This window comes from Alligator mississippiensis, chromosome 11, assembly GCF_030867095.1.
Source record: "Alligator mississippiensis isolate rAllMis1 chromosome 11, rAllMis1, whole genome shotgun sequence".
Lineage (NCBI taxonomy): Eukaryota > Metazoa > Chordata > Crocodylia > Alligatoridae > Alligator > Alligator mississippiensis.
In genome coordinates, this window is record NC_081834.1 from 1,575,222 (window position 1) to 1,593,694 (window position 18,473).

General features: G+C 44.4%; 1 protein-coding gene and 1 long non-coding RNA gene across 4 annotated transcripts in view; both read left to right on the forward strand.

Annotated features, from left to right (window-relative positions):
• Positions 1-1,800: 1,800 nt before the first annotated feature.
• Positions 1,801-18,473, forward strand: part of GOLM2 (golgi membrane protein 2) — a 38,139-nt gene continuing 21,466 nt past the window's right edge. For all 3 annotated transcript variants that reach the window (XM_006270811.4, XM_006270815.4, XM_006270812.4), the window contains exons 1-4: positions 1,801-2,225; positions 15,393-15,447; positions 16,697-16,799; positions 18,225-18,315. In XM_006270811.4, the coding sequence (XP_006270873.1) occupies positions 1,899-2,225; positions 15,393-15,447; positions 16,697-16,799; positions 18,225-18,315 (576 nt within the window). In that variant the 5' untranslated portion in view covers positions 1,801-1,898. The remainder of the gene's footprint in view (positions 2,226-15,392; positions 15,448-16,696; positions 16,800-18,224; positions 18,316-18,473) is intronic.
• On the forward strand, positions 2,232-9,003 carry LOC109285553 (uncharacterized). Its single transcript, XR_002093331.2, has 2 exons — positions 2,232-7,169; positions 8,369-9,003. It is a non-coding gene; the product is annotated as an uncharacterized LOC109285553 (long non-coding RNA).

Genomic DNA, 18,473 nt, shown 5'->3' on the forward strand with positions numbered 1-18,473 from the left:
ATTGCACCACCGGGTTCTGCTTGGGTTCAATTGTAAATCCACGGAAATTCATCTAATTTTTATATAACCTTAGACCCTCGAAGTCATCCTGATTTTCAGTATTATTGTCCACCCTGTTTCTCACGCAGTCTAATTTCCTGTGCGTTCGTGTGACCCACACTCCTCTCAGGGAATCTCTCAATTATCCCTGAAATCTCTTGCTATATTCAGTGGCCTCCACCATGGAGGCAGGCTTACAGGAAAACCTCGTTAGTTTGATATCACATCGCTTGAAATGTTGAATACTTTGATTCTACCGTCAACGGGAAGGATAGGTTTTTGTATGCCTTACGACACGGATCATTCTATTTTGAAACTCAGAGCCATTTTCCAGTCCTTTGAACCATAAACCCATGAAAACTTGTCTGGTTTACTTCCGAGGCTTGGAAGCAGTTTGGGATCCGAGCAAGCACGTGTGCCGCAGGAGGAGGCGCAGGCGGCGCTCGCAGGTCTCGGTCGCACGCCGAAAGACACTGCTGCTGCCGCGGATGAGCGAGTCACGAAAGCCATGGGGCGAATCGAGGCATTTGCCCACAACTGATGTAAGATGGTCAAGCAGACCACAAAAAATTCTCTTTCTTGAAGAAACGGTGAGAAAGATTTTGCTGTGCAGTGGTTTCGTATAATAAATAGAGTTATGTGGGTTATTCAAACCCGATTTCCGAGTCGGTGTTTTGGCGCTCTGCGTTTGGCATGAAAGAGGTTTTCCCATGTTTTTGTTGGCGGACTGGGGCCTGGCGTTCTCCTGCACGATAATATGCCCGTTGGCTCTTCTACCCCTGGTGATATTGCGCCGAGGTCCACCCGGGCCTTGTGTCCACAGCAGGAAGGGCTAATTTCGTACCCCGCTGTGTGCTGTACTGTGCCCGGATCGAAGCTGAGAGTCACTGCTGCCCCCTGGGCACAGTGACCCCTCTCTGAAGGGCAGGCATGAGGGGTGAGCTCCCCCTTCTCCTAGATCAGTGTCCAGGCCCGGAGGCAAGGTGCAGGCGCTTGCTCTCCCATTGCCACCGGCTGTATCAGCTTCTTGGGAGTGGCTAGGCCCCAAACCTGCCACAGCTCACGCTGATGAAGGAGGGGGTCCAGCTTGCTGCTTTCCCCCACACCTCTACTCTGCCCTGCACACCCAAGCCATCCCGCCCGGCCTGGGCTGCCGCTCCCCGCCAGGCTGAGAGAACCTTTACAACAGGAATCACGCCCTCGCCTCCCAGCCAAAATGGCGGCCGGCGGCAAGCGGGAGATCTCGCGGGAACGCCCAGCAGCTCTCGCGAAAGGGCGGCACGCGGAAGGGCCCAGGAGTGAGATGAAACCGACCGCGCCCCACAATAGTGACTTAAGGGCCGAAATCTCGCGAGAACGCCGAGCAACTCTGCCGGAATACGGAAGTGGCTTGGAGTGAGGTGAAAGCCAACGGTGACTGAGGGACGAGGTCTCGCGAGAAGATGCTGCGGCTCTCGCGGGAGGCCGGAATGCGGAAGAGTGAAGTGGAAACCAACCGCTCTCCCAACAGTGACTGAAGGCTGCGATGTCGCGAGAACCGCCAGCAGCTCTCGCGAGAGGCCGTAGCGCGGAAATGAGCGGGCGCGAGATGGAAGCCAACCGTGACTGAGGGCCGCGATCTCGCGAGAGGCTGGAACGTGGAAGTGGCCGGGAGTGAGGTAGAAACCAACCGCTCTCCCAACGGTGACTGAGGGCCGCGATCTCGCGAGAACATCCGGCAGCTCTCGCGAGAGGCCGGAACGCGGAAGTGGCCGGCTGTGAGGTGAACGCGGCTGAGGGGGAGCGAGCGGGGCGGCTGTTGGGCCGGGCCGGCCCTCCCCCCCCGCCTCCGCGAGCTCCGCCGTCCCCCGGCCGCCCCCATGGTGGGCTTCGGGGCCAACCGCCGGGGCGGCCGCCTGCCCTCGCTCGTGTTCGTGGCGCTGCTGGGGCTGGTGGCGCTGCTGGCTTTCAACGCCTGGAGCGCGTCGTCCCGCCAGGCCGCGCTGCTGGAGGAGGTGGCGGCGCTGCAGGGCCAGGCGCAGCGCGGCGAGGCGGCCCGCGGGCGGCTGGAGCAGCGCAACGCCGAGCTGCTGGGCGCGCTGGAGTCGCACAAGCAGCAGCTGGAGCAGAAGGAGGCGGAGTGCGGGCGCCTGGGCGGGCAGCTGCAGGGCAAGGACGGCCAGCTCCGCAAGTGCGAGGACGGCAAGGTAAGGGCGGCGGCGGGGGGGTCTCCCTGCACGCCGCCCACCTTATCAAGTCTCCCTCCCCCTGCAGGCATCTTCCTTTCATAGCCTCATCAGCCTCTCCTCATAGAGAAGCGCTTTTCCCCCTCGAATCGTGCTCGTTGCCCTTCTCTGGACCGTCCCCAGGTCTTCTGTGTCCTTCTCCAGGTGCGGAGAGCAGAGCTGGGCACGGCATTCAAGGGGTGGACGCCCCGCGGGGCGTCGCGGTGACGCGTTCGGTCCCGCCGCGTAACCCGCTCTGCGTACCTGCCTGTCGGGATGTCCTTGCTTCGGGGTTGCACCTTATTTAAGGGCATCGCGGGGGAAACGGTCGAGGTGGCGTTACGGATAAGGACCGGCAAAGTCAGGACCGAGGGAACCTGTGTCGCTGTCTCGGAAGTTGCGGTAAACTGACTCCGCGCTGTACGCTGGCAGTACACCAGATAGAGGTTATTATGGATATAATAACCACCAGATGGAGGTTATTGTTAAAAACTGGCAGTACGCCAGATAGAGGTTGTTATAGATACAATAACCGCCAGATAGAGGTTATTGTTAACATGGCAGTGAAAACCTTGGAAGCTGCCCTGGGTAGGTAGGGCTGGGAGTCCTGTCCGTGGTGTTCACAGGCCCTCCCACCCCCCTCAACTAAGAGAGAACAAAAGTCCGAGATGCCAAAAATGCCCTATAAAATGGCACAAGCTAAAAGCCAGGGTGATGAGGATGCTGCGCCAGCGGGGAAACAGCTGGATAGTTGTTGTAGATGAGTTTGCTTCACTTCAGCTTTCTTCCATGACCTCCCACAATGATGATGGCAGTACACCAGCATAATCTCAGGGATCAGTATGTCCTGCCCCTCGCTTTTCCCGTAATGGAAAGAAAAACAAAAGAGGGAAGCTCTTTTCATCTGGTCTGTTTGAACATCTCCCGCAGCAGTGGGGCACTGACAGCTCTGCTTCTTCCCTTTGACAAGTTAGGACGTTCTTGATGTTTTGGGGGAGTGTTCCTAAAACTATACCAAAAGCACAAGCGCTTCTGTGGGATGGCTTGGATAGGGACGGTCCTTCTGTGAGCAGGGGCTTGGGCTAGATGACCTCCTGAGGTCCCTGCCAGCCCTGCTCTTCTGTGATTCCTTGGCTTACTTTGGCTAATCAAAAATTCATCCAAAACTTTAAAGTTACAAGGAATTAGCCTCACTTCCTGGATAGCGTGTCTGGTAAATATTCTCGTGCAGCACAGATGCTACCTGTACTTCTCCTTTTTGACCATACGCCTAGAAATAATGGTCACAAGCTGGCAGAGGTAGATTCACACTAGACATCAGGAGGCGCTACTTCACTGTCAGGGCGTCTAGGACCTGGAACCAACTTCCAAGAGAAGTGGTGCTCGCTCCTACCCTGGGGGTCTTTAAGAGGAGGTTAGACGAACACCTTGCCGGGGTCGTTTGACCCCAGTACTTTCTCCTGCCACGGCAGGGGTCGGACTTGATGATCTGCTCAGGTCCCTTCCGACCCGGCCAACTATGAAACTATCTTGTACACGTGGAGTTTTTTAAGCTCAAAAATGCCTTTTTTTTTTTTTTTTTAACGTTATGGTTAAAGTTAGTCATGGGTAGTGCTAGCCATCTTGCGAGGGGAATCTTATTTATCCTTTTGCATATGGCAGTTTCTATTTATTGTGGGGAAAAGGGGAGCAGATAGTTTTTGTGCCAGCATTGGTATGCTTTTGTGACAATTTAGCAAGGTTAGGTTAAGCAAGCAGTTTTTTTAACAGTAAGAAATGAGTATGATATTAATATGGTTACATTTAACAGACTGCATGGTAACAGATGTAGTGCTGCTTGGATGTGGTTGGCAGTTGTGTACTTCTAGTTGAACATTTAATTTTAGTTACTGCTCTCATAATAGAATTGATGAAATATCACTGCAACTGCCTTATTGCTTTTCCTTGAGCTTCCTTCTGCCTGTCTCATGTCACACATTTAATCATATTTTGCTGTAATATTATTTAATAGCAGTAATTGTGATGACAGTTTTACAAGTGGAACTGATAGTTAACTTCATTAAATGGGAGCTGTTCAGGTTGTTGTTTTTAGAAACTGCCCAAGTTTTAAATGAAAACTATCCTGAGTCCAAATAAAAATAGATATACCTTATCATGTAGCAGAAATAAATTGGGGAGGACCACAAATTCTTCTTTTAAGTAGAAGGGCCACACATTGATCTGTTTATGGTAAACTTTGTTTCATTTCCCACTGCAGCAATACATTAGCCGTTTGCATCTTGCAGTCAGTGTGAAAAGTGATATTTGCTGGGGATTCACTTTTGAGAGCCTAGAAAGTAGAGGCGCGCGCGCGCACACACACAATTGCCATCACATCCATAGCCCTAGAAGTCCATGCACTTTTCTGAAAAGTCAAGTATCAGCAGAAAATGAAAGAATTATCATGCCACACTTTGATTTAACAGTTCACATTTGATAAATGTCAATGAAAACCTGTAGTTAACATGTAATTGCACAATAATAAACAATTGTGCCTGGTTAAAGCAGCTGAAAATTATGCTAAAGTAGATGTATTTCATTGTCACATACCAGATATCTTTCTTATTGGTTTGTGAATAGAATGGATTAGATTTTTTCAAATTTGTTTTTGGTTTTTGGATGACTTTGTTTGAAATTTTGATTTAAAAAAAAATCCTGCTGTTTTAACAGCTCCTTCCTGACTATAAATGATGGTGACTATGAAAGTTTCTAAAATTATTGACTTAGTGTGTGTGGTCTTTAGAAGAAATAGCAGCTTGCATTAAATAAGCAAATAAGTTCCTTTAGAGCTACTTGATCTTAACTCTGAAATTAGAATTTAAGATTAAACGCTCGAACCTTACAGTATTTTGTTAAAGGAAAACAATCCTATTCTTCATAGCGTTTGTTTTTACACAAAATTGACTATAGAATCAAATTTACCAAACCATAGTAGCTTTTTGTATCGTGTTTATTGCTTTAAACAGAAAATGGCGCAAGTCGCAGGTCAGGCCTACTAATGTTGAAATGTTGCCATCTAGTAAATTGTGGTTAGACTGCTTAGCATAGTTGCATTATTCTGCCTTTATTAGAATGCGAGAGGCAAGGACTTCTGGACCGTCGCAGTTACAACATCATTCTTGTGCTACTGTATATGATAGTGCATATTTCTTGTTTGAAGGAGCACATTAGAGAATTATTATTTTTTTTTTTTTTAGTATAGCGCACCACATGGCGAAATGAGAACCCAAAATAACCCACTAGGGACTTTGGTAGCACCTTTTTAACATTTCCTGAGGTGTCATTTTAACTGAAAATAGTAAATAAAACAGACAATAACTGTTTAATTGTCCAGCGTTAATTTTCCTTGAAGGTTTTACTGTAATGAGAAATGTCTTGGTTTTGCTTCTCACTGGCTAAAATCAGTGTCTGTTATGACTGTTTAAAGCCCTCATAGAAGGTAGACATGGTAGAAACTGGCTGTGATCATTTTATTGATTCCTCACCTTCAATTTAAGAATATCTTAATGACAATTATTAGAATTGTTTAGCAAATACAGGAATGCAGAATAACTCGGAAGCCAAGCACTGCAAAACTGCAGTGCTTAGCTGCAGAGGAATAGCATTTGCTAGCATCCAGGCTATAAAACACAATTAAGTTTTGACTTCTTGCGGATGCACTTGAAATGGCACCCATGTAAACTATGGTAAAAGACCTGCTGATAGACTGGCAATATGCAAGACTTCAGACTCCACCATAGGCACTGATTTGGAAATATCACTAGTTCATAGAATACTTGGTTCCAAATTCTGGCTGATCAGACAGTAAAAGGCATTTATAACCACATGTCTAAAGTATCACCGGAGAAAGCAAGAGGGACTAGTGCAGTGGGTTAATTGCATTGTCTGTCTTCTCCCCAGAATAAAAATGATAGCAAGGGCTATAGCAAAGCTCTACAGAGTTACTTGGCATGTTTCTAAATTGCTTGGAATATTGCAAGATTAAGGACTTGTTTGCACAGGGTGTAGCTACCTGATATTAGCCCGAGTTGCTATGGACTGTGTCCACATGATGTAATTTGTTATGGAGAAGTAACTAGAGAGGTACAGCATAGTCTGTCCTCCCATTCCAAGCAGCAGCATTTTCACCTTGTAGCAAGCTGCTGTATATTCAGGTGCCTGGCTCATTCCTGTGTGTGCGGTGTTGATGGTTTTTTGGCTGTGTGCCCGTATTACTTTGCACCCCACCCAAACTAGTTTTTTCTCTCTCACTTCTGTATCCTCTAATGCACACTGGTTGTACTGATTGGAAGTGACTTGTTTTTTCCGCCTTTAAATGAATGGTGTGCAGCCAGGTTTGATACTTTGTGCTTTTGTACATTTGCACTTGCCTGCTTCTGGAGTTGCACACTAACGTTTTATTCTAGCCTTGTGCGTTTCCTTAGCATGTGTTCAGAGATTTTGGATTTTCTCACCCTGTAGGATGAGGTGAAGTTTCAGGAAATCCTGGCGTCTTAATCTTGCAACATGGGTATTTTTGAGGCTGTCAAAAGATGCCTCCGTGGGGTCATAATTGAATGCCATGCACATTGTTTTGAAACTGAGAGTATGCAAAGGCTTTCGAGGGGGCAGAGGACAAAACGTCTCCAGCAGTGTTTGAGGCACCTCTCCGGATAGCAAGGAGCTAAGGATTTTGGCACAGAACACAAGTGTTTATGATCTTGCTAATGAAGCAAAGAAGTGGAGGACTCCAGGACCAACAGCAGCTCTGGGGAAAGAGGTACCTGGAAGTCGGGACCGGAGATGCTTGAAAAACCTCCGGAGACGGACCTACACTCCACCTCCATACCCATAAGCCTTTCAGCTGTGGAAGAACCCAGTCTCCTAGCACTGCTGTGGAGGAGACTGGTAAGCACTGTTATGTTAACCTTTATTCTAAGTACTGGGTATAGCATGCCATGGGCTACACCTGATATTCTTATTGCTGGTGCTAAGGGCTGACATCTTGGGTGCCTGTAGCAGCCTAAGTTGCTCTTTCCCTCCTCCAGTCACTCCAAATAGGGATGGCGCCATTGTCGCTAGAAAGCAGTAGGCTGCTCTGCGGGAGTCAACCTGCCACTGTGTTCCTCTGTCTGCTACACGCTCGGAGGAGGCGTCTTGCCAATTCAGAGAAGAAAGCATTATCACGCAAATATTTGTTGATGGTAGGGTGATCCACAGTTCCATTGTGAGGACATAATGCACTGTGTGCATTGTGTTTTGATTGAGCAAGAAATGATTTTGGTTCATTGGGATTTATCTCGGCACAGAACTTAACAAAGGTATTTCTCAGAACAAGATGACTTACTATCAGTAAGTAAATATCACTTAGGAAAGAGGAGGGCTACCCAGTAGTAATAATGTACTAATATGGGGAGCCCAGAGTACTGATGGTAATTCACTGCAAAATTGCACGTGCTTGATAGAGGACTTAGATCATGCTTGCTGGGGATATAAAAGGGGCATAGAAAGTGTTCTGTCTGTGCCCTAGTGTTACGAGACGAGACTGCCTCCTGCCTTGTTCCTGAGTAGGGAGGTAGCTGTGCCCTCCATTGGCACAGAGCGTTAGAAAGGCCCATACTGGTAAATCACAGCAGCAACTGTGGCTGGGTTTTCCTTAGCTTTGCTTTTTGGCTGTCTGTATTGGGGATATGCCCTTAGTGTCAGAACTGTCTGCCTCAGTGCAAACACCATCTAATCCACCTGCCAACTCCCCAGAATAATTCATCTCAGAGATGTGGAGATTTAAGGTTCCTAACAGTGTGCAAATGTAATAACCTCTATGATTCTATGAACCTCTCGTTTTCTGCGCAGCCACAGACCTGCATGTTTTGAATACAGTCTCCTGTCAATTAGGAGAGTTTCTCCTATGTGAGGGGGGTACTATTGAAGTCGTAGGGGAGGAAAAGTAAAAAGTGACTTGCCATCTCAAGAGTTTTTTCAAGACTGGGCATGGACTCTGAGGATGGCATCTCAGAATTCAGTGAGGGTGAAAACTTTTGGGGGAGGGAGGGGGGAACTGAACAAAGACAACTGAGCACTGGTTGTAACTTTTTCTCACCTTACAGAGGCTGCACCTGAAATGCTTGCCGTTGCCTTTATCAGCTGCCTCATGTCATGTTGTGAAGAAAAGAAAACAAGAAGTGTTTGACATTGTAGAAGTGTGAGATATAAGACTGTGTGTGTCAGGAAATAAGGCAGTTGTTGAAGAATGAGAGAGGGGAAGGCCTCTCCAAAGCCAGGTGTCTGAAAGAGAGGCTTTTCCCTGACCCAAGAGACTGAAATGGAAAGTTGCAGAGCCAGCCGGCGGAGGCTTGTGAACAGACTAACGTGATTGCAAAGCATGCTCCATGAAAATTTCCACTTCCCCTCTACTATTGTGCACTAAAGGAAGTGGTGGTGGTCACATCAGCTTGACTCTTCAGTCCTACAGATCCTAAGTAATTTGCTCTGAGAACCACAAGAACCCCTATCCCGTGGGTTTTTTCCATGTGAGAGTGAAAGCGGCAGCTTCTGGGAGTGGACTACTTTGTTCCCTTCCTGTTCAAACATGGGTTATTGCCATGCCATTCCAGCCTTGGAGTCATGAATGGAAATGCCAAAGCAAGGAGTGGCTACATGAACTGATAACTTCCTTGTTATAGATTTGCACAATGTTACAGTATTTGCATCTTTGGAAAAATAAAGAATGGCTCTATTTAAATATGGTCATCTCTAATCAAAACATCTTATGATCTGAAAGGATCCAGTATCATGCAAGTACAGCTTCCAAATTTAAAAACTCATAAAACAAGAAAGACGTACAAAAAAACTAGAACTCTTGGTTCTGAAATGATACCTTTTATTAGACCAACTGGAAAATGGCAAGAAAATTGTCCTTTTTCCTTTTTCTTGCCATTTTTCTGTTGGTCTAATAAAAGGTATCATTGTGGAACCAAGAGTTCTAGGGTTTTGTATGTCTTTTTGCCTCAGACCAACACGGCTACCAGGTACACCCCTGAAGTAAGAAAGAGCACTAGTGAAAAGACACTTTTTATGGCCTGGCAAATCACAAAACTACTGCTGATGCCCTACACTACACGTACCATTTTCATGGCCTTTTTCACGTACGGTGTATGTACAGTACAAAGTAAACGCCACATTTAAAAAAACAAACCCCAAGCAATAGCTTTTCCTTAAACAGGAACGCAAGAAATTCCTTATGCTATATTTCTGCCAGGTCTCATTTAGAAATATGTGCCTTAGCTGTCCGAAATGCCCTGAATGCTTCTTGCTATTGTGTGAGGGCCTTGATGGACATTGTACAATCAACGCAATAATCACACGATAAATCATAATATGCCATGTGTTTGGCCATGATAAAATGGCAAACTGGCTACAAAGCTGTTCCATACTTAGTGTGGAACATCCTTGTGGCTTATTTGCATCCTGCTTGAATTTGAATTTGTGGCATGTTTAGCATCAGGCTGCACAATGGTGGATGGGCTCCCTGAGTGTCAGGAAGCTGAAAGCTTGTATAGTGTAGACCTGCTCCCTCAATGCCAACAAACTGGAAGGGTGCTTTGAGGGACCTGTCCAGTGTCTGGATCTCTGTGCACACAGTTGTGGAATTTGGATCTGACATTTTATCCTAGATCCTAAGAATTTTGCATCCTGCCATGCATGTCTGGCATGGCAGGATGCATCATTTTTTGGGGTCCAGGATAAAATTAATCAGATACCAATTACATGGCTAAACTCGCATCTGCCTGGGGCCTGAGATGCCTGTACTTGCTTTCCGATGTTGTGCAGAGTACAGCATTCAGTTGTAATTCAAAGCAGGTACTGTCTGGCAGCTTCTAGCCTTTCTATTAGCAATTACTTTCTACCCTTCATTCTCCCAAAGGCACACTTTACTGTCAGTGTGGTAGTTACAGTTTTCTATTATACGGAAGTTTCATTGTCAGTGGTGGTAGAAGATGAGCAGAATCTCCCTAGATAACGGGGACACTGTCATACCACCAATATTCGCAGTGTAGCTGTGGGAACAAATTTACCCCTTTTTTTTTTTTTTTTTTAGTTAAAGGGAAGAGGCATGAGTTTTAGAGCACTCTGCCATCACAAATTCTTTCCAAACAGCTTGCATTAATTTGGTAAACCTACCACAGTTGTCAAGTGGGCCTTGGAGCACATCAGAGCCTCCCTTTCTATTTACAAATTTGTGCCTTGCATGGAGAGCAAATGAGAATATCCTCTAGTTTCCCAGTATTTATGTGGAACTCCAGTCATGCAAAGTTATAACTAACCCCAGGACTGGCAAGCTTTACAGCACAGGATCATGGGCTTCCTTAAATAGTTGCACATCCCTCCATCCCAGTGGCTGATCTGCTTGCTTCGTATCAGTTAGCTACTGAACAGTAGTTATTTGGTATGAGAAGCTTCCAGGTGACAATTTCCACAGTCTTCTAAATGGATAGGGGAGCCTTCGTTTTGGTGTGCTACTGCATCTCTAAGATCTCTGTAGATCTCCACATAAGTGCCTTTTCTCATCCTAGGTCTACAGCACGGTCCTTTGCAAGCAGTTGATGCCTGTTTCACTAGCCCAGAAATGGTACTGCCCAGAGTGAAGCTGTTCCATCAAAAGTCCTTCCAGAAACAGCACTGTCTTCATTCTCATTCACCTATTGGTATGATGGTGGGTGGGAGGTAGCTTAGCTGCTGCTGGAAAAACTATTGCTAAAGTTGCTTGGTGGCTTGCAAAGCTGCCTGTCTCTGCTGACAACATATAAAATAAGTCTGTACAATCTGCCGCGTATTTCTGAATAGCAGCTTCGCAGCATGGAGGGCTGTTCTGTCCTTAAGTGGTCTGATGATGGTTTGAATACAGTGATGCCTAAGGAAAAAGAGTTGGATTAGGGGATAGTGGCAGAATGATCACAGCCAACTTGATGTTTGGTCCCTAGACCAACTCCAGGTTCTCCTAGATATCCCAAAATGTGATATGGGCATAATCCAATATGCTATAGGTCCCTGCAGTAGCATGGAGGAGCATGGCATGCTCATCCATAACATTTTGATGTATAACTCGGAAGAAATTCTGTTGGATAACAGCAGTGCCTCACAGGGAAGTTAAAGCTGACTGTCCTTTTGCATGCAGTTAAAAGCTGCCCTCTACTAGGTATCACTGCAAAGCAACCCTCTCCATGTAAGGGGCTTGCAACTTTCTTTTCTTATCCTACTGTCTTCCACGTGAAGGAGAACTGTTGAAGTTGCTGTTTAGGCAGCATCAGTGATGGAAACCTACATCTACCTTACTATAGAAAGTCCTAGAACTGACTTCCTCACTTTCATTCTTTATCTTTGAGTAACCAGAACAAGAGAGCTAAGGAGAAGTTTGTGCCCCTTCACTATAGCTCTTGAGAAAATCCTTTTTTTCTTATCCATATCAGTAGTTACCAAGAACAGTGCAATAGCTCCAGATTCTACGAGGGACATGGGAACTGGATTCTCTCCATGTTTTCCTTAATGAGCATAGATGGGAGACTCCATGAACTGGAGACAAGCTTCTCTTCCCTCCCCTCCCACAAATTACTGGATTCATAGATGTTAGGGGCTGGAAGGGACCTCTCAAGATCATCAGGTCCAGCCCCTCTGCGCTTGGGCAGGAAAGACTGCTGGGGTCAGATGACCTCAGCAAGGTGAATGTCCAGGCATTTTTGGAAGACATTCAGAGTAGGTGATTGTACCACTTCTGGGCGGAGTCTATTCCGGACTCCGGACACTTGAGCTGTAAAGAAGTTTTTCCTTATGTCTAATCTAAAGTGGTCTTCTAGCAGTGTATGACTGTTAGTCCTGGTTTGAAGGATATTTGCCTTCAGCTAAGCCCTCTTGATTATGGGTGATGTTTCTGTTTATTAGCTTTGGTTCTGGTGCCTTCAGTGCTGAAGGAAAATCTAGTAGAAATATTTACACATCTCTTAAATGATCTTCCAGTATCAGAGAAGATTCCCTTTTCAAAGTCAAGTGTGTTACAAAAAGATAGAAATAGGTAGGTCAGGAACAGGAAAGACCAGAGATCTAAGAAGGCTTCCACTGTCAGGAACTCCAGCGAATTGCTTCTGAAGAAGGTTAAAACTGTATCTCCTGAATTTTGAATAGTACAAATTATAGAGAAATAACCTGTGTATTCAGCATGCAAATTATAAGATGATTCGTTTTAAATACAATAATAAACATTTAAAAGGATTGAGTCTAGGTTCCCATATAGGGGATGAGTAAAGAAAGCAAATGTTGTTTTGTTTTTTAATAGGATTGTCAAACTATTTTAAAATTTTATTGCAATTAGTTGTGTGATTAAAAAAAATTAGTCGCAATTAATTGCTATATGAATCACACAGCTAAAAACTTCAAAATTATGCACAGAGAAATGCAAAATTATGCAGCTCCCTGCCATGGTGCACACTCCTGGGGGAGGCATGCGGGGCATGTGCCCCCCAGATTTGTGTGTGGGGCAGAGACAGGCTGCCTGCTTTGGGCCGGTGCTCTGCACCCTGTTGCCTTTGCCCCAGGAGCCACACGACATTTGTGCCTATTGCCACTGGGGGGGGCAGGGGATGTGCAGAGCAGCCAGTGCATGGCTCCTGGGGCAAACACAGCAGGGCACAGAGCCACAGTGGGCAGTCTGCCTCTGCTGCATGCACAAACACCGGGGGGGGGGGGGGCACATGCCCCCCCCATGCCTCCTCCAGGGGTGTGCACAGAAGTGGGGAGCCGTGCCCCTGCATGAGCTACCTGCAGCTCTGTCCCACAACCTGCCCCAGCCCCATATTCCCCTGCCCCACTCCCTCCCTCACCATGGGGGCCTCGATCTGCACCCCCACCCCTTCCCCTCAACAGACTTACCTGCCAGGCACCACTCCACACACTGCCAGGCTGTGTTCCTGGCCGCCTACATGCTGCGGTTGCTTGTGTGTGTCTGTCTGTGTGTCCCCCTCTCTTCCTGCTGCAGCAGCCTGGAGCCTGCGCCCGGGCTGCCCTGTACTGCTACTGCTGCCACGTTCCGCTTTACTGCCACTGATGCCCCTCGATCAACACAAGAACTCAATTAATGTGTTAATTATGCACATTAACAGTGATTAATTGACAGCCCTATTTTTTAAGTTTCTGGATACAAGTAAAGTTGGTATTTATACAAAATTGCTGGCTTATAATGGAGAGAATTTTGCTTTGCACTTTTTGCCATCTAAAGTTGGAGTTACTGTTCTGTGCTTTGACTGTATATAAAAGTGCTAACTAAAGGGAATGGAACTCTTGAAATTTTGTGTTTTTAAAAGAACAACTGGGTGCAAAACTCATTGCTCTGAAATTGCCCGTGATTTGATCACTATTCCTATGGGCAAGTGCATCTTATGCTCCTCATTATGCTTTTTTGTGGGACAGAAGTCCCACCCTCAACTGGCTCAGACTTTCTCACTGGCTGCTCAAATAGATGGACTTTGCGAAGCACCCAGAGGAAACAAGTATTTCAAATAAGATGACAAGTATTTTTGGGGAAATTACTTCCTCCTCCCATCTCTCCCATCCACTGGCTGTTTGAGGGAGAGGTGTAGGATAGTATTTCTCCTTCCACTGAGACCAGAGTAGTTGGAAGTGCCTCTCAACAGTCCAACCTACCACGTCGTTCAGTTCCTTTCCTCTGTTGTGGGCATGCAGTTTATTGCTGATACCACCACCTTGGGTATCGATGGTATGAGCTAGGACATCATAATCTGTCACAAGCAAAAGAGTGCTAATGAGTTTGTAAAGCAGGACTAGAACGGTTGGCTTCATGCCCTTGTGTATGTAGTGTTTTTCATGGTTTGGATAATTCTTGAATGTTAATAGTTTTTAAGGGTCCTGTACTGGGCAAATAGAATTGTAGTATCAGTCAGATGCTGAGTGCCCTCTTTCAAACAGAAAGCTAAAAATGCACTGTGCAGCCTTTTTACGGGTTAAAAATGTGGGGAGATGATTTTGGTGCTTTTTTAAAGAGACTGAGGGCATGATTTTTCAGCAGGAAATCTTATCTGACTCTCAGACTTTAAAACTTCAGGAACTGGGTGCAAATTGAAACAGCCAATGTCCTTTCTTCCCAAAGTGTTGGATATGTGGGGGTCTGGAATATTATTGGAATTCCAGTATTGAATAATGCTGAAGCCATAGCAGGGGGTCACTTTTGACATGACCTCTGCTAACCTTGGGGGACATTAATCTTGTAATAGAGCCAAAACTAAGAGAACTAAAAATTCCTGTTCTGCACAGTCACTGCTTCTACGAGCTGGGACCAAGACTATCACAGGTAGATCTCTCTGTTCTGTGAGAAGTGCCATGCAAAGTCAAGGGGGTTTTCTATCAGGCACAGTATGTTTTGTGTCTCCATCTTTTCCTCTTTATTTTTGTTCTCCCTTATTAAGTGAAGAAACGTAAAACATTCTGACATGATGGCTTTTTATTATATATTTTTTTTATGTACTGCAATTGTCAGTGGTGTTTTTAAATTACATAATAAGCTTATCTAATCAAAAAGGCCCTTTAAAAGTCTGCATACATCAGAACTGACACAGGCTCCTTAAAAAGATGCATTTTGATTATCAGTATTATTTAAAGCACAGGTCCTCAACTGTTTTTTTTGCCACAGCATCCCACTTCAGTAAAACTCAAAAACTTTAAAATAATTTTTCATTATGAATAGTTTTTATTTACTTCTATGCATTTAGGTGTGAGCAATGAAAAACAACTATGCTGCAATTTGTGGTCCTCCTACAGTAAAAAGCTGCTGCAATTTTTTGCAGTCTGGATGTACTTCTGTTTGAATCTCCAGAGACTACATCTGTTAGAATTAGATTTAGCTAAACCTAGAAGTGGCACTGAGCTTGGGGATGTCGTTTTGTTATGTTTAATTGGTATTTTGTACTTCCAGCACCTTTTAGCCGTGATTTCTGAAAGCCCGTTACAAAGTTTTTAAGACTGTTTCTGATTTTATTGTGAGATCAAAGCGCATTCAGATGCACCTGGCTTAATCAGCTCTAAAAATGCATTTTAATTTATTTACAATTATGATTTTTTTTTTTCCAGATCAAGCTGCAGAACAATATATCGTATCAAATGGCAGACATACATCGTTTAAAGGGTAAGGAACATTCAGTTCAAGTGTGATATGGCATATTGTGGAATTCTCTGGGTGTTGAGGAACGGGCCCGAAATACAATATTTAAAGCATATCTGGTGCTAAAGCATTAACAAGTGGTAGCTCATCTCCATCGTGTAAACTCAGGTTTTATGAAATATTGCATTATGTTCTCAGGCTTAGATGAATGTTGGGGTGGACTTTCATAGCAGTCTTTGTTATGAAGTGGCAAAGAGACCATGCTTCTTAGAAAACAGCTTGGAGTACATCTAAAGTCTTTGTCATGATAAAGATAATACATAATATTACATGGGCTAATGATATGAAATTTATATTAAACATTTAGTGTAAAAATTATCAGTACAGCAGAGAGAGAGAAAATCCTCTGAATTTTGCAGAGCTTAGAGACCTGTGGAATTAGAAATGGACCAGAAAACTTCACTTCACTTGGTTTGGATTTTCCTTGTGTGCACTAGGAAGATTGCAGCTCTGTGCTCCATATGCTGTAATGTTGACTTCTGCCTTTCTGAAGATCTTGAGCTTATGTTTAAAGCAGTTGAGAGGAGCTATTGCCAAAATTTCATACCTGCCTGCAGGCCAAATAGATTTAATTACTGAGTGTATATAAATAGATGTAACTTAATAATAAAATAGTAGGCAGCTTCACAAATATTTCACATTTGCAGCTTGCACAAGAAGGGAAGTTTCTAGAGCAGCTGCTTATTAAATGAAAAACATATGTCAAATATTAATATAGATAAGTGCAAAAGTATGATATTTGTTTGAATTTCACTCTTGTCAGTAAAAAAAGCATAGAACATGCCTGCTGTATTTTAAAAGCAGTTTTTAACTAATGTAAATTGCTGGCCTCTCTTGAGAGGCTTCCAGTTATTGCCACGTGTCAAAATCAGCTTGAATATTACTTCCCACAAATAGGTACATCATCTTAACGAAGATGTGGTGATAGTTAAAATTTCCCCCTCCTTCCTTCGCATGGAAGGTCACAGGTACTGTTCTTAAAGTTTTAAAATAAACTTTGCTATTGGCTTCTAGTCTACATGAATACCTTGATACATCAGGCAAATATGCAATGTATGTTAAAGAATTTGTGAACAGTTAATCAAGAATATTTTCATAGGAAAGTAAACTGGCATATAGGAGCATCCCCTCAGATAGGAGTTGCCAATAGTAAAAAGTATGCATGTTGGGAGGACTTCTTCCTACTCGCTTTGATTTGTATTATTTGGCTTAGAACAACTAGCAGAGTTACGTCAGGAATTCATCCGTCAAGAGGACCAGCTTCATGAGTACAAGAAGAACAATACTTACCTTATGAGGAGGTTGGAGTACGATAGGTATGACTTGGAATGTTTGTAGCAACTATAGACTTGTGCACCGTTTTCATAAAAGTAAACCTGTGTTAAAACGCAAACTGGGAACTTAGAGCTTGTTCTCTAATCCTCAGACATAAGAGTCTCCAGTGGGAAGCTGTCAGATCAAAGGTGGTATCAGCACTGTATTTGAAGCCCCTGTTTTCTGGTGCTCAAGGCTGGCTGAGAATGGAAAAATGCCTGGAGATTATAATGTGTCAAGATTGTGCCAATTTTTTTTAAAGTTTGACTTAAAATGCTCCATTTCCGGAATGTCAACAATTGACTTGAGGGAAGAGCTGTTATATTTAGCCTGCGGCTCTTTGGAGCATTGAGGCTATCTGTGTTCATCAAAGTCTCCACGACAAATTGATTTTGTTGGAATGAAAGTGAAAATGTTGTGGATAGTTAACATTTCAAGTCACTTTCAGCCTTTCTTAGTAATATTTGATACGTGCACTCTTAAAAGAACATCAAGGTGACAAAAGTCAAGCACTGAGAACTTAAGATACGCCAAAAGCAACGTTGCCTCTGCAGCCTTACGTGATTCCCTTTGCTCTCTTTTTTTCTGACCGTTTGCACTGAAGCCTTGATATTTTAAAGTAATATATTTGTATTCGGTTTCGTATGTTTAAGGGAGAAACACCCACTGCACAAAAATATAGTCCACCTTGCTGCATCTTGTCGACAACCACGTAGTTTATCGTCAGCGTTGTATCGTTAGATCTGCCCCGCAGATTGGCTGCTTAAACTAAGAGCGACTCATAATGATGGTTGGCAGTCATTCTCTCTCCGAGTGGTTCTCACATTTTTTTTTGGTGCACATACCCCTTTCTAAGAGTGTTATGCTGCCGTGTGCCCCTATTATTTTGCATCATGGATATTAAAAAATTAAAGTATGTCACTTACAACCACACTGTAAGCTCTTCAGCACCCTAAGAGATATTGTAGACAACTTCATTTTTTTTCTTTTCTTCCTTTTTCTCTGTTTATAATTTTGCTTTCCCTTCTGCTTTCTCATTCCTTCCACACATACCCTTTAGAAATGTGTTGCATACCCAAGTTTGAGAAACACAGCTGTATGTGAACAAGCACTAGGGGAGGGTGAAACCGTATGCCAGAAGGTTTCATAGATATTTGCTGACAGCAGAATAATGACAAGGCTCGGGGATTTGGGGTTCCTTTCACACTTCTGGAGAGAAATGTGCTTAGACCTTCAGTCCGTTTCTCCTCTGTGACTTTCAGTCCAGTTCCCTTCTCCAGTCCTCAGGCTTCTCACCCCAGGCCCAGATTTCTTGTCCCCGTGTCCTGCCCTCTTCTGTTTGTGTCAGTTCACTTTTTTCTTGAGGTAGTTATGGGAAAACTGGTATAAAGCAAACGATGTGTGACTGTAAATGTGCTTCCTATTAGTTTGCAGTGTGCACAGCAGATCAAAGAAATGCGAATGCAACACGAAGAAAATATAAAGAGGTTGGCGGAGCAAGCTGTACGGGAACAAAAGGTAAATAATGGCTAAAAATAATCTCATCTTTGAAACAGGGATTTTTTGTTTCAATGCCCAGGCACCTTCATTATTAATCGCAGTCAATTGGGACTAATTTAGAAGTCTGGGGCATTAGCTGTGGCTTGCCAAATGGTTAACTTATAATTAATTATGTT